Source organism: Canis lupus, chromosome 2, assembly GCF_003254725.2.
Source record: "Canis lupus dingo isolate Sandy chromosome 2, ASM325472v2, whole genome shotgun sequence".
NCBI classification, from domain to species: domain Eukaryota; kingdom Metazoa; phylum Chordata; class Mammalia; order Carnivora; family Canidae; genus Canis; species Canis lupus.
Genome location: NC_064244.1, coordinates 9,866,132 through 9,892,589, shown reverse-complemented (window position 1 = coordinate 9,892,589; position 26,458 = coordinate 9,866,132). Strand labels below are relative to the sequence as shown.

The window sequence follows — 26,458 nt, the reverse complement described above, 5'->3', positions numbered from 1 at the left end:
AAATACAATATTTAGAAATTTATACCATGTAAAAACTGAGCCAAGCTTGAAGTTTTAATGATCCAAACAATGATACATAATCGACTTACTGAGATTTTATTATACTGTTTCAGTCTATGTGTGTGTATTTCTTTTGTGTGTTTGAGAATGATCTTAACCTGAAGTCCTTTTTTCCTTACTTAAAAGCTTTCTCAGAGTTGCTGAATGCAATACACAATGGTAAGTTTTATTAGAATCTCTCTGGTGGTTCATTTATCACAAAGGTTGCCTTTTATAGAGAACCCCGATTGAAAGCTTGCATGTTCTGTTGATAAGATGAAATCCAGCTCTGCAGTGAGTCAGTTGTTCAGCCCCTTAGTGAAAACTTTTTGTGGATTGCCTGCAGGAGGATAATAGGTCACTGTAGTTCATCAGTTTAGCTTTAATTGTCCTTTGTAAGGCAAAATGATAATAGTGTTGTTCTAACTTTATGAAAGTCTTTTTTTTCTATTTTTGTAAAAAGTTTTGTAGTTCTCTTGAGCTCTCTTTGGCAGTGCGTGCAGTTAGTAATTGGTACCTACATCAGGAATTAGCTGTTTCTTCCACAACTTCATATATGCATTTTGTTTTGGGGATTAAAAAAAATTAATGTGTTAAAAAATTAATGTGTTGAATAGTTTTATTATTTTGTTCTTATGTGTTGAATAATTTTATTATTTTGTCCCTATATTTTATATACTGAATAAATGGAAGATAGCTTTTTAAATAATGTGTAATTTGGAACTGGGTTTTTCCAGGGGAGTTGCATCTTCTGCAGAGTTGGGTTCTAAAATCAGGATATGAGACAAAAATGCTAGCTTTTTTCAGTTTTACAATATAATGAAATTTATTTTTGTAGAAATGTTTGAGTATTTCAGTTTTAAAGAACTTTCTTTAATACTTTAGTTTTCAAAAAAACTTTAAAAATTTAGTGTCTTCTTTTTTGATGGTTTTCTGTTATTAACTGACATAACTTATCTGTTTAGGATGGTTTATGTGATCTCAAAAAGTTCAGAGCTCATTTTTATTAACTTAATGAAATCTGGCATATTATGATAATGTGGTTCAGTGTAGTCGATCTGTGTTGTATTTGTATTACATTGTCGGATGTTTACAAATCTATAGCAGGCATAGACACTTGTGTTGATTTTAAGGGTGGTGGTGGGGTCAAAGTGGGAAACCTATTTTACAAATGATCATTTTATTAATGAGTACATTTATTTTTAATTCTTGCTTCCTGTGTAGCCTGAATTGCAGAGTCTCAGATAATCAGTTTTCCAGATAATGTGGAGCTCTTGAACTTTAGGTATTTAGAGTATTTAGAGGAAAAGGGATTTGAAGCATTCTTGAAAATAAACTAAATATGTTACCATTCTTTGGTAGGGAAATATAAAAACAGAAGAGGTTTTTACATCTTTTTCAGTTTGCATAGTTAAATTTTACTCTTTAATTTTGGAGTATTAGAATTTAGAGACATGCTGAAAGTTTGAACAAAGCATATACTTGGAATAAAAGGAAAGTAGATAGTGGAGGGAGCAATTATAAATGAATTGCTATATAAATCCTGTACCATTATTAGCTGGCAAAGTACTGGATTGTGTCAATTTAATGGGACAGTTGTCATTTTTTCTGTATGGGTAAATTAAATGTCATTGGATTAATACAGTGAACACAGATTTTCTTTAATATTTGTGTTTTACGGGATTGGGAGAAAACACTAGAGTAGTGTACTTGTGTATACAGTAGATATTTGTGTGTTCTTAGTAACATAACCTATAAAAATGAAATAAATAATGGACTTTTTATATTTTATATTATATTTAGAAGTTTGTACCTTTTGATCTCCTTCACCCATTTTGCCTCCTCTCACCTTTTCCCAGGAAGCCACCAGACCAGTCTGTTCTCTATATTCATGAGCTTGGAAGTATTTTTTTTTTTATTTTTTATTTTTTTTATTATTTTTTTTTAATTTTAGATTCCATGGATGAGATTATATGGTATTTATCTTTTTCTTTTCTGTCTGACATTTCATTTAGCATAATACCCTCAAGGTCCATTCATGTCACAAATGACAAGATTTTGTTCATTTTTATAGCTGAATAATATTCTATTGTATGCATATATAACATATTGTATTTTTTAAAGATTTATTTATTTATTTATTTATTTATTTATTTATTCATGGTATTTTAATTATCATTCACCCATTGATAGCCATTGAAAGGTTATTTCCGTGTGTTGGCTATAGTCAGTAATGCTGTAATGAACATATGTGCATATTTTCCCAAGTTAGTATTTTCATTTTCTTTAGATAAATACCCAGAAGTGGAATTGCTGGATCATATGGTAGTTCAACTTTTAATTTTTTGAGGAACATCTAGACTTTTCTTTCTTTCTTTTTTTTTTAAGATTTTATTTATTTATTCATTCATTCATGAAAGACACATAGAGAAGCAGAGACACAGGCAGAGGGAGAAGCAGGCTCCATGCAGGAGCCTGATGTGGGACTCGATCTCGGGACTCCAGGGTCACGCCCTAGGCTAAAGGCAGGCGCTAAACCTCTGAGCCACCCAATGATTCCCCACATCTGGACTTTTCCATAGTGACTGTACCATTTTACATTCCCACTAGGACCACACAAAAGTTCCCTTTTCTCCACATCCTGGCCAACACTTAACTGTTTCTTGACTTTTTGATAATAGCTATTCTAACAGATGTGAGGTAATATCTCAGTGTGGTTTTGATGTTGGTCATCTGTATGTCTTCTTTGGAAAAATATCCATTCCGGTCCTCTACGTATTTTTTAATCAGATTGTTTGGAGTTTTTTCTTGCTATTGGGTTATGTGAGCTTTTTAAAATTTTTAAACGACTTTATTTATTTGCAAGAACAGATGAAAGCATTAAAAAAAAAGAAAGAAAGAAAGCATTAGTGAGGCAGGGAGGTGCAGAAGGAGAAGCAGATTACCCCTGAGCAGGGAGCCTGATTCAAGGTTCAATCCCAAGACTTCAGTCATGACCTGAGTGGAAAGAAGACACTTAACCAACTGAGCCACCTAGGAGCCTCAAGTTATATGAGGTTTTAAAATGTATTTTGGATATTAATGTCTTATCAGATACATAATTGGTAAATATTTCCTCCCACTCAGTGCATTGCCTTTTTATTTGGTGATGGTTTACATTTTTTTATTATTTACTTATTTACTATTTTCTTATGTAATACCTATTAGTTTGGTATACTTGTATTTTTTGTTTGGGTTGTTTTATTTTTGTTTGGGGTTTTTTTGTTTGTTTTGGTCTTGGTTTGGTTTGGTTTGGTTTGGTTTTGGTTAATTCCAAAATATCGTGACTGATGTCAGGGAGCTTACTGCCTATGTTTTCTTCTAGTTTTATGGTCTACATTTTTCAAGTCTTCAATTTTGAGTTAATTTTTATGTACAGTGTAAGGCAGTGGTCCAGTTTCATTCTTTTGTATGTAGTTGTTCAGTTTTCCTAACACCATTTATTGAAAAGACTGTCCTGTGTATATTCTTGGCTCTTGTAAACAAATTGACCCTATATGCATGTTTTTTTAATTTACCCATACAGAAAAAATGACAACTGTCCCATTAAATTGACACAATCCAGTACTTTGCCAGCTAATAATGGTACAGGATTTATATAGCAATTCATTTATAATTGCTCCCTCCACTATCTACTTTCCTTTTATTCCAAGTATATGCTAGAAATTCGGTAAGGAAGCATCAGCCTTAAACAACATAATAGACTGGATGGACTTGAACAGATAATTTATAGAACATTCCATTAAAAAAAAAAAAGTATACATTCTTCTCAAGTGAACATGAAACATCCAAGATAGATCATATGTTAGGCCATTAAACAAATCTTAATAAATTTAAGAAGATTAAAATTATATCACATCTTTTCTGACCACAATGATATGAAACTAGAAGTTAATTATAGGAAGAAAACTGGAAAATTCATAATTATGTCAATATTGAACAGCATTGGTACTGAATAGTTAATGGGTCAAAGAAAAAATCAAAAGAGAAATAAAGATAGCTTGAGATAAAAATGAATATGTAATACACCAAGATTTATTGGATGCAGGAAAAACGGTTTTAAGAGGAAAGTTCATAGCAGTTCATGCCTACCTCAGGAAACAAGAAAAATCTCAATGTAACTTTACTCCTCAAGAAACTAGAAAAAAAAAAAAAAAAGAAAAAACGAAGTCCAGAGTTGGTAGAAGGAGGGGAATAACAAAAGATTAGAACAATTAATTAGAAGACTTTGTTATTCTAAGTGAAGAGTGGTCAGTATAGATCAATGAAACTAAGACCTGCTTCTTTGAAAAGATAAACAAAAATTGACAAACCTTTAGACTCACCAAGAGAAGAGGACTCAAGGAAGAAATGGAAGAGGAAATTATAACTGATAATGTATAAATACAGAGGATCATAAGAGAGTACTGTGAACAAATACATATTCTAACAAAACAGACAACCTGAAGAAATGGGTGAATCCTAGAAACATACGTGAATCATGATGAAATGAAAAATCTGAACAGACTGATAACTGTAATGAAATTGAATGAAATTGAATCAGTAATCAGAAACCTCCCAACAAACAGAAGTTCCAGGGGCAGGTGGCTTCACAGGTAAATTCTACCAGACATTCAAAGTAGAGTTAATATCAGTCCTTCTCAAACTCTTCCAAAAATCAGAAGTGGGAAAACTCTTCCAAACACATTTTACTAGTTCAGCATTACCCTGATGCCAGAACCAGATGAGGACACCACAAAAAGGAAATTATAGTGGGGTATCCTCTTGATAAGCATAGATGCAAGAATCCTCAAGAAAATATTAGCAAAATAAATTCAGTAATATTAAAAGTGTCATGTATCCTTGATCAAATGGGATTTATTCCAGGGATACAAGGATGGTTCAATATCTGCAAGTCAGTCAATGTGAGATATACCACAATTGCAAAATGAAGGATAAAAATTACATGATTATCTCAGTAGATAAAAATTACTTAAAAAGTTCAGTTTTATGATAAAAACTTTCAACTAAATGGCTGTAGAGGGGAACATACCTCAATATTATAAAGGCCGTATGTAGCAAGTCCACAACTAATATTATACTTGACAGTGAAAAGCCAAAGGATTTTTCTCTAAGATCAAGAACAAAACAACACTTACCACTTTTATTCAACATAGTGTTAGAAGTCCTAGCCAAAGCAATTAAGCAAGAAAAATAAATAAAAGGCATCCACATTAGGAAATAGTAAACTCATTACTTGCAGATGGCATATTATATATAGAAAACCCTGAAGACTTCATCATAAAAGTGTTAGCATTAGCTAACAAATTCAGTAGTGTTGCAGGATGCAAAATCAATACACCAGAAGGTATCACTTAAATCATTTCCAAAGTTAGCATTTATTAAATAATTTTGGCTCTAGTGCCTTTCTTAGTTAACTTTTCATAAACTGCTTGTGACTAGTTCTGGCTGCCAATTCCTTGCAGAGAAATTGTCGACCGCTCTGTTTTGAAGCTTTTTGTATTAAACTAAAACAATTCTCTTTTTTATGAAATAAAATATTTCAGAATTACAGAAAATACAGTCCAAAACAACCATCATGAACTTATTACTGATTTAACACCTAGTAATATTTTGCCATATTTTTGTAGCTCCTTTTCCAATTTATGAAATATCGGATACATTTTAAGCAATTCATATATGCACTGTAGCACACAATAATAAAATAATACCAAGGAACCTAATACCAATTTAAAAAATAGAACATTTTTAATGTTGTTGCATCTAGTGCATGGTCTTCACCATTGTATTCCCCAAAGTTTAACTACTACCTGAATTTTACATCCTTTGCTTTGTTCTGAATGTGTGTCTAAAAGTACACCCTTTATCCTATTTTCATTCTTCTCTTTTCCAGAGTAAATGGTATTCTTCTACTTATCCAGTATCTCTACCCCCCAAAATATTTAATGAGATAAAATTCACAAAACATTGAGGTTACCCTTTTAAACTATTTAAAAGTATATCATTTAGACATTTTTAGTATATTTACAACGTTCCTGTCACCACTATTTCCAGAACATTTTCATCAAGCCATCATCCCGAGCTCCCCTCCCTGCTAAATCACCCAAGAACCACTAATCTACCTCAGGTCTTTATGGATTTGCCTATTTTGGATGTTTCATATATAGAGAATCATACAATATGTGGTCTTTTATGTTGGTGTTTTACTTAGCATAAAGTGCTCGTGTTTTTTAAGCATAAGGTTTATCCTATAGCATGTATCAATCAATACTTTATTATTTTTTTAATGGCTGAATAACACACTGTATGAATATACCACATTTTGTTTGTTTACTGGTTGATGGGCATTTGGATTGTTTCTACTTCTTCGTTCGTAAGAAAGATGTTGCTGTGAAGATTCATGTACAAGGTTTTGTGTGAACATATGTTTTTATTTGTTTTGAGAATACACTTAGGAATAGAGTTTATTCTTTTTTTTTTTTTAAGTAGGCCTTTACTTTATGAGAGCATTTCAGTATCTTTTATGATTTTGAGTATTCTTTGTTTTATTCCCAGTATTCTCTCCTATACTTTTTTTACTTCTCCTGCACATAGTCCCTTGGAAAATATCTTACACATGCCTATAGCTTCAGCTATCATTGATGCTTATTAGATCCCCAAATCTGTGCATCCAATGTAGAATTTTCTCTTGAGTTCCAGGCTCATTTCCAACAATCTAATAAATCTCAGTTACCCTTATTTTTCCCATTTAAAGCCTGCTTCTTCTCTTGTGTTCCTTATCTCTGTGGTGATTTAGTCACCTAACTCAGTTATGCTAAGGAGTTAAACTAAACTCTGCCTTCTCATTTTTTGGTTATTATTATTTTTAGAGGTTTTTCCTGTTATTCATCACTTGTTTTCTCCATTATATTCTCACTGCCCCTACTTGGGTATTCCAACATAATTTGTCATATGAACTCTTTCTGCAACCTTCAAACCTTCATTTCATTATCTAGTTCATTCTCTAGCGCTACCAGAATCAGTGGCCTATTTAAAAATGCAAATCAGACTATGTCACTGTCTTACTTAAATCCTTTTAGAATTGTATGGTATTTATGAGATGAAATTAATATTTTTTTAGGATAGCATGTGGAGTTTTTCATAATATGCCACTTACCAGACTCTCCAGTCTCCTCTTTTCAACTTTATGATGCATTAGTATAACTTAAATCTATGATTTAGACTCTAGTAGTGTCTGCTGATATGATCTTCCTTCTTAATCTACTGAAAGAACTTAAAAGTAAGCATAGTTGTGCTCCTGCAAATTTTTTTCTGATACTTTTTGATAGACTTATAACTCAAATAAAAACCCAAAACCAAACGCCACAGACTTCAGGATGTTCTCTTTCTCTCTCTAGTTTTTTTTTTTTTTTTTTAAGATTTTATTTATTCATAAGATAGAGAGGCAGAGGGAGAAGCAGGCTCCCTTCAAGGAGCCTGATGTGGGACTTGATCCCGGGACTCCAGAATCATGCCCTAGGTGGAAGGCGGACGCTCAACTGCTGAGCCACCCAGGGATCCCCTAGTTTTTTTTGTTTTTTTGACTTCTGGATTCTCATATGCAGTGTTCTAATGTTCTTTCTTTAGTTTATATCTACTGCTTCTCTAGACAATTTTTTTTTGCTTTTGTGATTTATATCTTAGTTATATTTGTCTCACCTTTATGAAACAACAATAAAAAAGTTTTCCATTACACATTTGAGGCTCTGAAAAGTTTGAAAGACTGGATTATACTCATTTATTCTCCAGAATATAATGCAAAATGTTTTATTATATAGACCTTCATAAAATGAAAATCTTTTATTTTAGTGAGACTTGTTTTAAGAATCTAATGAAGGTATAAGAACCAAGGAAATATCATGTATTAATAGTCATAGGTGTTGAGAGTTTTAAGCATACATCCTAACTTGATATTTCTCATAGAGGATCTAAGAACTTAATAGGCAGTTGTTCTTCTGGGTGTGTGCATATAATATTCCATAAACTTTTGAAATTGGTGCTTTCTGATAAGGAAATAAGATTATCATCAATACAAAGAAATGCTTTTGGGAAAACCCTTCAATCTAAAAAAAAAAAAAAAAAATAGGTGTAGTGTGATGAATTTTTTGTGACCAGAGAAAATTCAGGTAACTTAAAAGTTAAGAGAAATAATACTAAGATTATTATCTCAGTAAAGGAAAAAGAGAACAGTTAGGAGAAAGATACAACGTAAAAATCTTGTGGTAGAATTTAGAAACTTTTAAGGCAATTAGGAAAGACAGAGTAATCATTTAAATATCTTAAATATTTATTTATTTATTTTAGAGAGAGCCCATGTGTAAGCTGAGGAAGGGACAGAGGGAGAAAGAGAGAATTTCAAGCTGACTCCTCGCTGAGCACAGAGCTTGATATGGGGGGCTCAGTCTCAAGACCCTGAGATCATGACCTGAGCTGAAATCAAGTCAGAAAGTTAATCGACTGAGCCATCCAGGCTCCCTTCATTTAAGTTTTTTGAAAAATAATATATGGAGGGGCACCTGGGTGGCTCATTTGGTTAAGCATCTGACTTTGGCTCAGGTATGATCTTTGGATCCTGGGATCAAGCCCCCTCTTTGGGCTCCCTACTCAGTAGGGATCTACTCCCTTACCTGTTGCCCCTCCCCCCACTCGTGTGTGTGCTCTCTCTCTCTCTCTCAAATAAATAAATGGTATCTTTAAAGCAAAACAAAACAAAGCATATGGAGAGAAAGCTTTTAAATATATGCCCGTGAAGTGTAGTGCCTTGCATTTCATGGCATTTTGTTTTATGGTAGTGCCTTAGAACTACCCAGCTTGACTAAGTGATTTTAGATTTCGTGATGCTGCTAAACTTTAAGTATGACTTCTTGGCTTCATTTAGTAGGTATGATTAAAATGCTTATAGTGATAAAACAAATTATATATATATATACACAAAAAAAACAAATAATAACTATATAATAAACAATATAAAACAAACATTTTATATACATATTAAAGCAAACTACAATCCCTATATATGTACATCTAAAAGCAAACTACAATCCCTATATATGAAGATGTACACATATGTACATTTTTAAGACAGCATGAGCATGAGTGGGGGAGGGCTTGGGGGAAGAACAGAGGGAGAGGAGGGGGGAAAAAGAGAGAGAGAGAGAGAGAATCTTAAGCAGGCTCCATGCCCAGCACAGAGCCCAACAGGGCTTGATCTCATGACCTGAACCAAAATCAAGAGTTAGACACTTAACCTACTGAGCCATCCAGGTGCCCCTATAATTTGCTTTTATATAGTCCATTTGAAAACTAACATATCATCTGCCTGGTTTTCATTGTTCTGTTTCAGGTATGACTTTACTTTAGTGCTTTTTAGGTTGTTTAACAATTTATTTATTTAGTAGTTCTTCTTACTAGATTATAAGCTCATTTAGAGTAGGGGTTGAGTTTTATTCACCTTTATTTTATTGGTATTTAGCTTATCATCTACTTGATATTCCATAAGTGCTGAATGAGTAAATCACTGATTGTCAGTTGCTACACAGTCCTGGGAGAGGTTTCATATATTTTTGGACATACATTCATTTTCTTTGGGAATTAAACTTTGCATTGGGTGGTTCTTATTTCTCTCAGAGTGGTAACTTGGTTCTTTGCTGTAATAATGGAATTGGTTCATTTGTTTGTCTTGGCAATTCTCATTTTTATATAATTTTGAAATAGTAGATTAAAAGCTAAGGAGCTTAGATCTATTTTCACCAGTAATATATTGCTAATTGATTTCTATGTCCCGTTTAGTATGCTTTTAAATTTTCTTTAATTATGGTACTTACAGTTTGTCACGATCATGCTCATGAAACAAATCTCATTTGATGGAGGAGGCAAAGTGATGTCAACCAATTATTCATAAATATCTGCTATAGGATTGAGGATAAGTATGAATGCTAATTGATTTTAGGGATGAATGTTCTTCAAGAATGGAATCCTACTCATGTTTGTCATAACAGTTTGTAGGAAACTAGATCTTTGTTCTTTACATGTGTCCCCTCTTCATTTCAGGGAAGCATTAAGAAGGTAGGGTCTAAGAACAGAGATGAGCAATAATCATAGGCATAATCACAGCCTATTAATCTTTTGAGATTCACCATACATAATGAGTTATTACTGATAGGGGAAGTTGTTGCTATGATCAGTGTGGAGATTGAGAACCATTGATCTAGATCATGCTAGATCTAATTTCTCTTTAATCACAATAGACTTGATTTTCCTTCTTGCTATATACTTGGGAGTATTCTTTATTTTTATACATTGTTACATCCCAGGATGCAACAAATGCTACTGTTTGTTGAAATGTTTGTTTCTGTGCAGGAACTAATTTGACTAATAATATATAGCCTTGCTAAGTAGTATAAGACATGTACAATAGATAAGACAGTAAGACCTTTTCCATTTCAAATCAGCCAAGCTATTTGTCTATTGGATCACTCTAAGTTTCTGGAAGATAGGCTTCAGAGACTTAAGTCATAAACACAGAAAGATATTAACATTTGGATGGTGAATCAGCCACTGGGGAGAAAAAGTAATTTTCAGTATGCATGTTAACTACTACAAAGCAAAATGAATTTATGAGTGTCTCATTGAAACTGCAAGAGAGAAAGAACCTGAAAAGTGAAGGGATTAGTATAAATGGAAATGAATTTATGAGAATTGCTTTTAAATTAATTAAATGATAATGCCATTAGCAATCTATTTAGAATGTTGCCTTTTTTTATTTTAGTGAAAACAAATTTATGATTTTTATATTTTCCATAGTTTTTTGTTTGTTTTACTTTAACCCCCTATAATGTCTTAAATTTCTCAATTTATACTTGTCATGGTAGTTTTTAGAAACTGGTTATTAAAAATTCAAAATTAAAGTGTGTCTTTTCTTTAGACAGAGATGACAATTCTACACTAACAAAGCAGGAACTTAAATTCATAGGTATGTACCAAATTCAAACTTTAAGAGTAATAGTGTTAATCTTTTTTTTTTTTTTCTTTCTTTTTTTTTATTTTATTTTAAGATATTATTTATCCATTCATGAGAGACAGAGAGAGAGGCAGAGCTATAGGCAGAGGGAGAAGCAGGCCCCATGCAGGGAGCCCAATGCGGGACTCGATCCTGGGACTCCAGGATCACGCCCTGGGCTTGGAAGGCAGGTGCCAAACCACTGAGCCACCCAGGGATCCCTGTAATAGTGTTAATCTTAATGTAGCATAGAAACCTTCCCATATAAAGCAGTAGTAGGGATCTGTCGTCCCAAAAATAATAACTGAAAGAAATTCTCCATAATTCTGGATGGTCTCCATAATTCTGGGATGAACTATTAATTATATTCTTTGATTGTTTATACTTGTTTGGACTTGTTATATTTCCTAAGTAAGACACTGCAGGGTAGGTTTTAGGATTTCTAAAATTACTTGCCTGTCAAGGGTCTAGATGCCTAGGTGTTTGATATTTAAGACCACTTTCTATCTATGACCCTTCTCTCTCATTAAGGAAAAGAAGAATCTGAAACCATACTCTATGATTTATAATAATTTTCTAATTGAGTAGTTTTCAAATACTTTTGGATCAGTTGAGAGTGTGTATATTCTGAATCCACTCATCTTAACCAGTTCATGTATGCATCTACTGCACCCCTTTTCCTCCCCTAAAATCCTCAGTTTCACATCTTAATCAGATTAATGTTGCAGCCTATGAGGACATGCACGTGGAGCTTTTCCTTCTCAACAGTGTTTTAGCCTTTTCTCATTTGGAAAGTATAAAGTTCTTTCTGTATCTAAAATCACAGTCATTTACTTTGGGGAAATAGTTGTATTGCAAGTGCATCCTTTCAGGAACATAAAATCAAAAAGATAAATATGTATATAAATAATTTTAAGACATATAGTTATAACTTCCTTAATGATCTTTAGTATAAAAAGAGTTCAAGGTCAGAGAAGCTTACTTTTAGCTGAGGGAGTATGCTGCCCAGAGACTATAATATTTTACCTGATGCTTAAAGAAATGAGTAAAATTGAGCAAGTTGGAAATTGGGATCAGGGCTAGACTCAAAGTCCCTGGAATAAAAGTAGCACAATTTGTGACACATAGGTCTGTGAAGTGATGGGATATTGGTATTTGACATGAAATATATGAAAAATAATAGCCTTAGATACTAGCCAAAGGAGTTGGAAATAGTTGGTAGTTGGGAAATAGTTTGAATTGGGGAAAAAAATAAAACATATAGTTAGCCAGATGCACCTGGTGCATCTGGCTCTAGCATATAAGATTATTGAAAGAAAAAAAAAAGATTATTGAAAGAGCTAGAGAACAGAAAACCTAGTTAGATTTTTGTTGTAATCTAGCCAAATGTATTGAAGGCCTGAATGAGGGTAATGGAAGTCAGACTAGTGAGACATATATTACCCAAAAAGAACTCGTAGTATTTGTCAATAAATTGAATGGCTATGGCTGGAGAGGATGGATATTCATTTGCCAACAAGCTGTTCAGGTAGAGATGTTTAGCGTGCAAATGAATAGATGAGGTTAGAGTTTGGGCATGAAGGAGAATTGGAAATAAATCCATATAGGTGTTAAATAACAAACTGTGAGGTTGGTCATGGGTGAGCAAGGTTGGTGGAGAAGACAAAGAGGTTAGACCAGGTTTATTTTAAGATAGGAAAGTCTTTTTTTTTTTTTTTTTTTTTTTTTAAAGATAGGAAAGTCTTAATAGGTGGAAAGGAGGACTCTGGAAAGATAAAAGGTTAAGATGCAAAAAAAATTTTTTTTTAATGAACCAAAGAACTGGACAGATGAGAGAGACAAGTAGGAAATTTTAACTTAAAGGAAGACAGAGGAAATAACTGTGGAAACATTCAGTATAAAATAAAAAATGAGTTTTTTTAACGTCCCTATTTGGGGTTAATTAATGTTTAAGTTAGTAGAAACTTTAGAAGTAGGTTTCCCCCCAAAAGAAATGATTACTTTCAGGTATACATTGATAACTTGAGTGTGTTTACAAAAGTGTTATCCTGTTAGTGTACTTGAGAAAAATATTTGAATGATTAAAAACTAGTGATAAATAATGATACCTAAATGTGTAAAGACTGTACTTCTCAAGTACTTTCTTTTGTAATCCTCAGTGTTTCCTGAGAAGTTATCTCCTCTCTTCCTCTATTCTTTATCAAGACTGTGTCTTTTATTCTGTTCTCTGCCTACTCCTAACTGAATCAGTCACCAAGTAGTACCTTCTAAATATTTTTTCTAATTAATTTGAAGTTTCCTATACATGACTTTTTACATTTAATTTATTATTTTCAAAATTCCGATCTCTCACAGCTGTGGGTTGGCTCAGATCCTTATCATCTCTTGCACAGATTGTTGTATTAGTCTCCTTATGGTTTTGTCAGTATAGCTGGAGTTGATTAGGTGGGCTGACTCAAGCCAATATGGGAGAAGTGAAGAATGACAATCATTTGTCATGAAAACATTACTATCAAGAATGCCAAATGCTGCTTATCTTACTCTTCTTAAAGAAATCTTGGGAAAATGAGTTATAATTGGGAGGTTACTTGGTTGGTGAACCTGACATCAGAATAAGGACAATTAGTTAGATCATGTTTAAAGATTATCACCATCTCAATAATGTTCTTTTTTCTCTGTATAATGCAGTTGATTGCTTTCTTAAGTAGCATTTCAGGATCTCTGGATATGTGTATGTGCATACTCCTGACAGCAGAAACAATATTTTTATATAATAATAGCTAGGTATTTGGAATTATGCTTCTCAGACATTTTTGTCATTATGCTTGTAGTATTTGGAGCAACTAATATATTATTCAAAAGGTGTGTATCAAAAACATATTCAGAGTTGTTTCTGGATGTGTCAAGATATAGGAGACCTTATTTATTTATTTGACAGAACACAAGCAGTGGGGACAGCAGGCAGAGGGAGAGGGAGAAGCAGGCTCCCCACTGAGCAGGGAGCCCAATGCAGGGCTCGATCCCACAACCCTGAAGTCATAACCTGAGCCAAAGCAAGTGCTTAACCAACTGAGCCACCGAGGTGCCCCCCCCCCCAATTTTTTTTAAAGATTTTATTTATTTATTTGAAAGCAAGAGAGAGGGAGCACACAGAGGGAGAGGGAGAAACAGACACCCCACTGAGCAGAAAAGCCTGATGTGGGGTTCCTTCCCAGAACTGTTGGGTCATGACTTGAGCCAAAGGCAGACGTTTAACTGACTGAGCTACCCAGGTGCCCCAAGACCAAAAGTAATCAATTCATGTTGGCAGTGCTAGAAAATCTAATTTTCTACCCAAATCAGTCCTAAAGAAACTATGAAGAGAAAATAAACCAGTGCATTGAACATAAAAGACATGAGGGAAAATAATAATTTGAAACAAAATATTTAAGAGAAACAAGTAGAAATTTTAGGTATACAAAACTGTAATTGTCAAATTGAAAAATGCAATAGATAAATAACAATGGATACAGTGAGGAACAAAAATAATTAATGGGTTTTATATATATTTAAAATAAACACAATATGATACGGAGGATAAAAGTAAGACTTCAGATCAAAGGAACCCCAGAAAGGGAGAGAGAAAATGGACAGGAGGAAATAATCTGAAAAAATAAAATTCCTTAAAAAAAGATGAGAGATCTTAGATTAAAGTGGCCCATAGAGTGCCAAAGGAAAAAAAAAAGTGTAGGAAAAAAATCCTTGTCTACACCTATTATAGGAGACGTTTTAAAATATCAGAGACAGGAAAAGAATTCTAAAACATGGACTATTATATTAAGATGAAATTCTTTTTAGAGAGAGATCTATAAGGACTATATAGAAGTAAGTTCAGTTCTAAGATATGAAAGTCTAGATTTAAATCATTTGAGATTTAACAGAGGTAATTATAGAAAAATCGGAAGTAATAGGAATATAACAATTATAGTTGTATTTCTTATAGCATCTCCAGAATTCAATTATCAAATGATATTTAGGTAGCTTACGTAGCAACTTGGAAATATATCTGTGGTATATTTTCCCTGACACCAAATCCAGAACAACAAAGTATATATAATGCATAAAATAAAGGATTATCAATTTCTTATTATATTCTGTTTTCATGGTGCTCATGTTCTATTGGAAGAGTAAGAAATATAAATGAATAATTGCAGAATAAAACATTAGACAAATTATGATGGCTATTTAAAATAATAGATTTGAGAGTACTTTTTTTTAAAAGATTTTGCTTATTGGGGCGTCTGAGTGGCTCAGTGGTTGGGTGTCTGCCTTCGGCTCAGAGCATGATCCTGGGATCCAGGATCGGGTCCCACATCGGGCTCCTTGCAAGGAGCCTGCTTCTCCCTCTGCCTATATCTCTGCATCTCTCTCCGTGTGTCTTTCATTAATAAATAAATAAAATCTTTTAAAAAATAAAAATAAAAGATTTTACTTATTAATTCATGAGAGAGATCGAGAGGCAGAAACATAGGGAGAGGGAGAAGCAGACTCCCTGTCAGGAGCCTGATGCAGAACTAGATCCCAGGACCAGGATCATGACCTGAGGCAAAAGCAGACGCTCAACCGCAGAGCCACTCAGGTGCCCAGGGAGTAGTTTTGTTCTTGTCTTCATTTTTAAAAATTGATTGTGGTCATTGCTTATGTGTTTTTATTTAAATCATAGAAAACTTTTAATGAAGAATGGCAAATTGTTTTAATAGCTGCCACACCGAGTAAGAGTATGTTCTTCATTTTCATTGGCAATTTTTTTTCCTACTACACCTTCCTTTTAATTTCCTTAAGCCAAAGAAACAGGAAAAAAAATCACTGTGTTATGTACTTCATGATATTTGTCATCTAGATCTAGGTATATGATTGATACTTTAGGTAAGTCTCCTTCTTAGTTGAAATACTTTCCTTCGTTAATCTGACTACCTGTATTTCTGACCACCTGTATTTCTATACTTCATCTGAGCTAAGCTTTTTTAGAAAAAAAAAAAATCACACCATGTATACACTCATTATTATAGATTTGTGATACTAGCCTTAACTGACATATAAATTGCTTGGCAATATTAATGTACATCTCTAAGAAACTCTTTTGCCACGATTGTTTTTGTTTGTTTTAACTTTTACTGCCAGTGAAAATTTCATCTTTTCATCACCCAATTCTGCAAACCTACTTGATACGCATCTGTCCTCTTTTCTTTTTCTCCAGTCCTGCTTGTAATCCAAGGCTAGTCTTGTGCTCTAGATCTCTGCCTTCTGTGCCCTCTTAGAGACCTTGTCATTTTAGTTGCTTTACCCTCTCACCATCACTTTTCTTTTCCCATCTACATGCTCTAGTGTTTTTCCTCTTGAAAAGGCACGAAAGAACCCAAAGCTTCCTTTGATCCCACATTCCTATTCATGTACCTACCCCTCAAACTGTTCTACCTCCACTCCCTCATTTAAGATTTTTCTCTTTGTTTTTGGTGATATGTCTGAATGTGACTTTATTCTTCTTAAGACCTCTTTGCTTCCTGATTGAGTGAATTCATGTCTTTTATCAATTCGGGACTGTAGCCATTATATTTTAAAATCAATAGATCAATATTCTTCCTATTCTTCAGTAATTTTTGTTAGCCATATTTGGACTTTCATTCTGTCCTTTATGTCCCTTAACCTTGCTTTTATAATTTCCATTTCCTAATCTCTCTGTGCTGTATCTGGGTAGTTTCTTTTCATCTTTTTTTGGTCCCAAACTCATCATCTCTTTAGCTCTATTAATTTATTGTTTTACCTGCTTATTAATGAGTAAAGATTTTTAGTGAACATGTTTTTCCAAATTTTTGGAATTCTTTGTGGTCTGGTTTGTTTTTCTTTTTCTTCTCTTGTTTTTAAGAATGTGTAGTCCTTTTCTCATATCTAAAAATACTCTTTATTTTGAAACAGTCCCAAACTTAAGAGTATAGTATACAGAACTGTATCTGCGCAAATCATTTGAGTCTAAGTTGCAGATAAGTACCACATCAGCCATGAATACTTAAGTAATCTTTACAGATAAGGACATTTTCCTGTTCACAGTACAATGATCAATAAAAGGAAAATAACATCACTGTAGTTCTACCATCCACTCTTAAGATGCTGTTCAAATTTTGGCAGTTGTTTCAGAATTTTATAGGATAGTTATTTTTGGATTTGGTTAATTTTTTTTTCATTATTAGTGTCATGTTATGTTTTTTTTTGGAGCAAGATACCACACACATGATCCATTGCATGTATCATATGGCACATAATCCAGTATTTCCAATGAAAAGGTTTTCTTTTCCCCTTTATAATTAGTATATATATTTGGAATTAACTGTGAAACTATATAAATATCCCATTCCTCATCAGACTTTCAGTTTGTCAGTATGGACTTACAGATTTGTGTAAGTTATGATCTATTTATTGTGATGCTCAGATTGTTCACAGAATAGCTGGTGGGAGCCGCTTTAAGCTGGCAGTGTGTCCTTTTGACATATCCTCATTATTTGAAGCCTTCCTTATTTTCTGGTATTACAAATATATTCGTTTTCTTTTGCTGCCATAGCAAATTACCACAAAATTAGCAACTTAAAAGCATTCAAGTTTATTAGCACGCAGTCAGGAGTCTGGGTTGGATTAGCTGGTTTCTCTGCTTAGTCTCACAAGGCTGGGATCAAGGTGTTGACTCCCTGGGCTCTTAGTATTAGGAGACTCTAGGATTAATTCACTTCCAAGCTCTTTTAGGTTGTTGGCAGAATTCAGTTTGTTCCTTGCAGTTGAAGGACTGAAGGTCATCATTTCCTTTCTGGCTGATGGCTGAGGGGTCTCCCTTAGCTCCTCAAGGCTTCTTCTTTTTTTTTTTTTTTTAAAGATTTTATTTTATTTATTCATAGAGACAGAGAGAGAGAGACAATGAGGCAGAGACACAGGCAGAAGGAGAAGCAGGCACCACACAGAGAGCCTGACATGGGACCCGATCCCGGGTCTCCAGGATCACGCCCTGGGCTGCAGGCGGCGCTAAACCGCTGCGCCACCAGGGCTGCCCAAGGCTTCTATCCCATGCTTTTACATGTCACATCTTAGAGCCAGCAGAGGTGAGTTGAATCCTCTGACTTCCCCTTCCAAGGTGAGATCTCTCGTTTTCTCTTCTGTTAATCTCCCACTGACTCTTTTGCCTTTTGTCTTCTGTTTTTATGGGTTCATGTGATTACACTGGGCCTACCTATATAACCCAAGATTTTCCACCTATTTTAAGGTCATCTAATCAGTACCTTAATTCAGTCTGCCAAGTTTCTTCACAAGTAGTACTTTGATTAGTGTTTGAATAATTTGGGGAAGGGAAGTATGGGCTGGTGAGTGGGTATCACTAGAATTCTGTCTACCTCAGCAAGATATGCCAGGTTCCTCTTTTTTATAGACTGTTGTTTCTTTCTTACACTTTTAATTCCTCTGTGTAGGTTCTTAATCATTTAAAATATTCATCTCATAACCTTTATTTGCTCTATTTTCTAAGGTTTTTGAAGGACAGTAAAATAATAGTGTTTGTGTGTGCTAATTTGTGATTAAGGGGATTATTTTCTTCTGTGTTTTCTAACTTTGTACTGTGAACTCATTTTATAGCCTGGGTCGAGGATTTATCCCTTCAGAGAGGTTTTGTATTTGCTTCTATTGGATACTCAAGTGACAGTATCACCTGGCCCCATCTTAATTTAAATTTTGGGATTTACCAGACCAAGCACATAATGTAAATTCAGACCCAGCCCCTGTTTGAAGGAAAGATTGTGGCAATAAATTCTAAGGGCAGACTTTTCATCTTCTATCCAGAGCTCAAAGCTAATTGGACCGACTCCCTTGTCCTTTCCCTATGCTGTGAATATTTGTGTTTTGTGTTTTGTAGGGTTTTGGTGGGGGAGTGGTGTTGCAGGTGCAAGGGCTGATCTGTCGTTCCCCAGAAATATAGCTCTTGTAAAGTCTAATCTTTTTTTTTTTTTAAAGATTTTATTTATTTATTTATGAGAGACACAGAGAGAGAGAGAGAGGCAGAGACCCAGGCAGAGGGAGAAGCAGGCTCCAAGCAGGGAGCCCTATGTGGGACTCGATCCCGGGTCTCCAGATCACACCCTGGCTGAAGGCGGAGCTAAACCGCTGAGCCACCTTGGCTGCCCTGTAAAGTCTAATCTATATAAACAGGATCTTACCAGGCTTAATTTTTCATCCATTTGGAGGCCCAAGGTGTCCTCTTTTCCTTGTGGGCATTAAAGCCAAAGCTCCTAGGTCACTGACACAAGTTGGCTTCTTTAGGAGCAACCTATTAAAGCTTTTTCTTGTACTTTCCTTAGGATTTCCCTTACTGTCTTATGGGCTTAATTGTTCATTTTTAGGTCATTTTTTAAGTAGGGAGGTTTTGGGGTTGCCTGGATTACCTCATTGCCAGAAATAGAAATTCTCCCATTGATTTATTTTTCAAACCACTTTATGCTGGCTCTGCAATTACTGCTGTACTCAGGTCAGAAATAGTTTTCACACTGCCAAGTCTAGTGGATGTTCTTCAGTCATTATCCTAGATGATATCTTAGCATATTTGTTTTTGTTGAGACTTCCAGCTACTGGAACCTCCTTTCCTTTCCTTTCTCTCTCCCTTTCTGGTCCTATCCTGTCTTGTTCTTTCCCTTACCTGTTCTCTTCTAACACTATACTTAACTTGGCTGTCCTATTATTTTGACCATTTCTTACTAATGTTCTTTTGGCTTCTCCTTTATCCTAGTTTAGTTTGAAATTCTTTAAGGCTCAGTCTTGAGCCTTTGCTTTTCTCACTCTAAAATTTTAACCAAATTTAAGAACTTAAAATCTTGTGTCCAAACTATTTCAATAAGTACTTAAATTATCTCTCTGATTCTGGTCTCCCATTGTCTTTCAAGGCATTGTTTACATTGTATCCAAGATGATCTCTTAAAAATACAGTTCTGATCGTACCACTATCTTAGTTAAAATGCTTTAATGGCTTCCTGTTAGAATGAAACTGAAAAGTCCTTTATGACCTGCAAGGTTCTACATGAGCTGGCTCTTAGGGTGACTTCTAGCTTCATCTTAAGCATTTTATTTCTTTTCATATTATACTCCATTGGCTGTATCAGTTAGGGTTCATTATATTTAAGCCACAGAAGTGAACTCTTTCAAATTTAAGCAAAAAAGGAATTTATTGGATATGTACAGTTATTTTAGAAAATTAAAGGAAATACCCTATCCCTGACCTCCGAGAGGAGAGAAATAGGGTAGATTCAAGGGCTAGGTAAATAAAAATTAATAGAATCCTTGTATTACTGCCATTAGATTAACAGGTCTGACCATTTTCTGCCCTTGTGTGTATGCCTTCAAGATTTAAATTCCCAGGAGAGACCATTTCAGCTTGGGTTGCATATTTATCCCTGGGCTGAGAGCGGATGAAATGGGGGAGGGGTACTTTCTTGAGAGAAAATAGGATGTTATTTGGACACGAAATGGGAGAGAATTCTGGGCAGATAAAAACAAAAGAAATGGATCTCTCTTCCTTTTAGTTTGTGTTACTTCTTCACAGAGGCCTACTCTGCTCATTTTAATTAAGTAACCCTTATATTCTGTCACCGCATAGTCTGCTTTTTCATTATAGCATAGTATTTGTGTGATTATTTAATGTCTGACTTCTTCACTTTAAAAACCATAAATGGAAGGATGATACCTATTTTTTTTGTTTGTAGTATCTTTGTCTAGTGTTTTATCTGGGTATATTAGGCACATAATATTTGTAGAATGTTGTAGAAAACAGAGTCAGCTATGCAATGTTTAATTGATTATGTCAAAATAACATTAAAAATACTTTTAGAAATTTTATAATGAAATAAGAAAACATGTTAAGTATAAAAGGATTAAAAAATTTTAATATATAGGCAGCTGTATGAAGCTAAACAAAACCATGGACTTATATACCAAAAAGTTTGAGGATACATAAGAATGTCAACAGTGTGTGTGTATGATTTTTTCCCTGTTTTCCCATCTATTTAAGATTTTTAATAATTAGTGTGTATTATTTTTATAGGTAAAATAAAAAAGAAACAATACAGAATTGTCCATATCTTTGTAAAAGTAGAGCAGCCTAAGAAATTGTTAATGCTTGCCTAACGAGATTTAGGAACACCTGTATTCCATCAGGATGGCCAAGAGTCTCAGGAGAGAAAACTCTAACTTTCTCTAAATTTTATTTTACCCTCTTTGAGTAATGAATGTGTTGATTGTATAGAGACATATTCCACTATCTAGAAAGGGGAAGCCAGAATAATCCTGTTCTTCATCAGTCATCAGAGGGAAAGGAAATTAAGGCAACATTAATAAAGGAATCTTTCTATTGCATATATTACTCTGTTTACTTTTTTCAACACTAATAGATGTTGTTCCTCCTTTATATTTTATAATATAATTACTATTTATCAAAAGCTTAATGTGTAGTAGACAGTATACTAATAACATTAGATTATGCCTTACATATATTAGTCAATCTTGGCACCAGCCCTGTGAAATCATTGGTGCCATCTTCCTTTTAAGTTGAAGTGTATTAGATTCAGAGAGGTTCTTTGCATGAGGGAGCAGGATTTGGATCCTCTTAACTATTTTTATACCATATTAACCTCCAGAAGAGAATATTCAGTCTTAGGATGTAGATTAGGGATGACTTAACAAGTTTAGTCATTTACTAGGTTAAATATTCCTCAGGACTATCCCATTCATTTATTATGGTTCACTGCTGAACAAACAACTTGATGTGGTACTGATTTGGCCTTCCAGGCATTTTGAAACTGGGAAGCAGGAACTCTTGTTGGTGAACACTAATATTTATGTCATTGGTCACGTATATTGTGTATTGTTTTTATGTAATTGCCATGGCATACTAGTAAAAGCTTAGGTCTCAACAATGTTTTCTTGGCCCTATCTACCTTATACTGCTTTTCCTAAGATCACCATTTGTCTTCATTTTTCCAAATGCAGTGGGCATTTTCATTCTGTGTCTTTTAACTAGTCTTTAAGCATCATTTGATACAGTTGATATGCCCTTTCTTTAGATTCTTTTCTTAGCTTCGTTGACACTATACTCATGTTTTTTTTTTAACCTCACTGATCTCAATTTTCTTTGCAGATTCCTTTTCCACACTAACCACCCTTGAAAAGTTGGGGGTCTTCAGGACTTAGTCCTAGACTGACATTTTCTCTTTTACAAGCAAAAATGCACTCTTTCTGTTCCTTTTTTCAACACCTCAGTAAATAATGCTTCTAATCACTAGTCAATTCATTCATAATACTTTTCTTTATCTACCAAATATAACTTATCATTAAGTTGAGTGCATCTGACTTCTAGATGCACTTTCAGATTCATCTTTTTCTAAGCTTTTCCATAACACTACCACTTTAGTTTTGAGGGACATAATCTTTTACCTAGACTGCAGAATAGCCTTCTAAATGACCTTTTTGTTTCCACTATTCCTCTTTTTCAGTTCATTTGCCACATAGCAGTTAAGGGGATGATCTTCTAGAAAACTGTCATGCTGTATTTGCCTTTGGTATCTTCCCATGGGTCTTAGTAGGATTTCTAAGCACCTCTACATGGTTTGCAAAGTCCTGTGTGATCTGTTCCTTCCCTTCTCTCCAGTTTGTTCTACTACTCTCTCCACTGTGCTTTACCCATATTACCTAATTTTTCTTTACTGTTTCATTGTTTTTTGAACAAGCTTTTCTGCTTTACTCTGTTCACTTAACACCTGCCTGTCTAGACTTTAGGTCTTCGTTTAAGTATCATTTTTTCAGACAGATATTTTCTTCTTCCTAACTTGTCACTAATGGTACTCTTTCTCTTCAATCATAGCATTTGTCACAATATATGGTTACCTGTTTGTTTTAATGTTTGCTTCCCTAATTAACTTATAAATTCTTGGAGAACAGAGATTTTGTCTATCTTGTTCCCCACTTTATTCCCTACTCCTAGCATAGTACCTGTCTTCTAGTAGACACAATAAATATTGGATGGATGGATGAATTAGTGCATCATTGCTACCCTTTATATCATTCTATATCTCTGTTTCTACCTTCTATCCTGAACAGATGACTTTCAGGTATTTTCCTAGAGTTTATGCATAAAACAACATATACCTTGTGGAAGATGGAAATAGAGTAGGTTAAATAGAAAGCAGTTACAGAACAACCTAAGGAGGATTATTTACCTTTTGAATAAAGTTCTGGAGGTCTTAGTAAATTATTTTTTCATACTGTACCAATCATACCCTGAGGTATGAGGGAGTTTAGGAGAGTCAGTGATTGTTATCTTCAAAAAAGATTTAGATATTTATACTGCCTTATCTTGATAGGAAAAGAAGATTTTATTTGTTCTACTTATAGTAGTAACCTGTATACCAGACAGTTTCAAAGTGTGATCACCACATTGAACATTTAGCTGTGCAGTTTCCTGTTTATGCTCTAATGCAATATAAAACAAGTTTAGAGATTGGAGATCCTCAGTCACCAGTTTTTTGCTTTTCAGTGTTACACTTTTATGTATATTATTACATGTGGCAATGGTATTTTCAGTTTTGAAAGAGTATTAGGGACATTAGAGAACCTGATAATTATAATACTGTACATTCCTGACTTAAGGATAAAACTTTAATTACAGCAATAACTCTGAAGTAGCAATGGCTACCATTATGAAAACTTAGTGTGTATTAGGCACTGCTACATGGTTGTTTTCAATTAAAAGCCTTTAGGATAGCTCTTACTTGCTTTTATAGAGAAGAACAATATGGAGGCTCAGAAAGTTTATGTAATTTGATTAAGATCACCTAGGTGGGAGAACCAGGATTTTTGTCTCAGTCCAAAAAAGTTGTGTTGTTTTTCCTTTTTTTCCAGCATAGTGTCTCCAGCTAACTTTTAGTTTTAAGAGTTAGAGATTCCATGTATGTTCTCCACCATTAAAAACTTAGATTATGGGATCCCTGGGTGGCTCAGTGGTTGAGCGTCTGCCTTCAGCTCAGGGCGTGATCCCAGGGTCCTGGGATCAAGTCCCTCATGGGACTTCTTGCAAGGAGCCTGTTTCTCCTTCTGCCTGTGTCTCTGCCTCTCTCTGTGTGTCTCTTATGAATAAGTAAATAAAATCTTAAAAATTAAAAAGAAAAAGGAAAAACTTAGATTATTAGCAGTCTACTTTTAAGGTACTTTTGCTGCAGAAGCTGAGTTTTAGTGCTTTTCTCTGGAACTCCTCTCTCTGTCTCTTCCTCTGAACTTAAGTTGTCCTTCTTGTCATGTGTCCTTATGGTACCAGTATTTCCCTCCAATATCATAGTAGCTTATGAATACATATTAGCTCTGCTGTGAGACTATTAGTTCTTTGAAGGCAGAACTCGTTTCTGTTCTTTGTTATCTTCAGTGCCTTTTTTATAAGAACCTCAATAAATATTTATTGAATGAACTATGAGGTAATGAACTTTTAAAAAAAAATGAATTTTTCTCAGGAGTATGTCCCTTGGAATATAAGGTTTATAAATACTTGTTTCATTTACATGCTGTCTCTTTTCTGTCCTTCACAGCCAAAATTCTTAAAAGAGTTCATCTTGCCAAGATTCATTCTCTCATTTAGTGACTCCCCTTTTATGGACTGACCTTAAATATCAATGGAATTATTTGATCTGTTTCTTTGAAATTTTCTAAGTGATTTTTTTTGAGATTCTCTTTTCTTATTTTGTTCTTTGTGATGTTTGTCTTTAAGTGGTAACATTCTGTAGGATTCTGTCTTTGGGCTTCTTGATCATGCTGAAAACTTTCCCTGGTTGATCTCATTTTACCGTTCCTTGGCTTTGACCAGCTTCCACATTAGGAGTTGTAAATCACATATTTATAGGGACCAGATCGGTAACATAAATGAGTGACAAGGTGAAAAAAAAGGAATGACAGGACTGAGCAGCCCCGGTGGCACAGTGGTTTGGCGCTGCCTGCAGCCCGGGGTGTGATCCTGGAGACCCGGGATCGAGTCCCGCATCGGGCTTCCTGCATGGAGCCTGCTTCTCCCTCTGCCTCTCTCTCTCTGTGTCTATGAATAAATAAATTAAAAAAAAATCTTTAAAAAAAAAAAAAAGAATGACAGGACTCTGGTGGATTTAAGAATCTATGTCCTAGCCAAAGCTCCAGCAGATTATTGCTGTTTCAGAATATAGAACCCAATATTGACAAGAAATTAGAATTCACTTTTAAATGTGAAGTTTGAGGGCACCTGGGTGGCTCAGGGTCTCATGACTCTTGATATCAAGCCCTTCATTGGGCTCTCCACTCACTGTGCTCAGCAGGGAATCTGCTTAAGATTCTCTCTCTCTCCCTCCCTCCCCCCCCTCCCTCCACCCCCTTCTCCCCCACACCTTTTCCCCCTCCCCCCCACTCCTCTCCCCCTCCACCAGCTCAGGCATATGATGTCTCTCATATAAATAAATCTTTAAGGAATATTTCTAAATTAGTTTTTTTAAGTGAAGTTTCAATGTTTCTAAATATGAATAAATTTAAGATTTCAACACAGGACAGGCCAACAGAAAGCCTTCTTGAGTTTTCATGAGTTTCTGCTAACTTTATTATTCTTCTGACTCCTGGATTTATATCTTCACACCTGATTTTTCTGAGCTTCAGGCTGATCCTGTTCTGTTCTAGACTATATAGAAGTTCTAGACTATATAGGAGTTCTGTGTTCCACTGCCATCTCAAAGACCATCATGATTAACCTGAACTTCAAACTTGTGTTAGGAATTGATTTCAGTAGCTATGAGTATGAATCCTGATTCTACCATCTATTGGGCCACTAAGCAAATTATTTCTTTAAACTTCTGTTTGCTCTTGTGAAGTAAACAGTAATGTTTACTTCATTGGCCTATTATGCTAGCATGGTGACCTACATATAGTAATCAAATACTAGATGCTCCCAGTTGCTATTCCTGCTTCAGTGACTGGTATATCACCACTCCAGTGCCCACTTAACAGTCATCCTTGACTCCTTTTTATTTATTCTTCAGGTCCTATTAGGCACCAGTCCTATGAACTTTGCTTTTAGGTTATCTCTTGACTACTATTACTTTAGCTTAATCTCTGTTTTTGCTCTTCAGTATTATTATAGCAACCCTTCAACAGCTTTCTCAGTCTCTAATAAATCTCCTCCCCAATCTAGTCCTAGCGTTGTGCCAATGATTGATGTCTTGCTTAAACATCAGTCTGATCACACCAAGCTTCTGTTTACAATCCTGTTCAGTGGCTTCCTGTTGTGTA

At 34.6% G+C, this 26,458-nt stretch overlaps 1 protein-coding gene across 25 annotated transcripts in view; it reads left to right on the top strand.

Annotated features, from left to right (window-relative positions):
- The window catches only part of MLLT10 (MLLT10 histone lysine methyltransferase DOT1L cofactor), a 251,054-nt gene that overhangs the window by 192,014 nt on the left and 32,582 nt on the right, over positions 1-26,458 (top strand). For 16 of the 25 annotated variants that reach the window (XM_025463993.3, XM_025463999.3, XM_025463992.3 and 13 more), the window contains 2 exons: positions 187-219; positions 11,042-11,089. The exons of 4 other annotated variants lie outside the window; for them this stretch is intronic. In XM_025463993.3, the coding sequence (XP_025319778.2) occupies positions 187-219; positions 11,042-11,089 (81 nt within the window). The remainder of the gene's footprint in view (positions 1-186; positions 220-11,041; positions 11,090-26,458) is intronic. 5 more of the 25 variants (XM_025463995.3, XM_025463997.3, XM_025464008.3 and 2 more) reach the window with 2 other exon arrangements.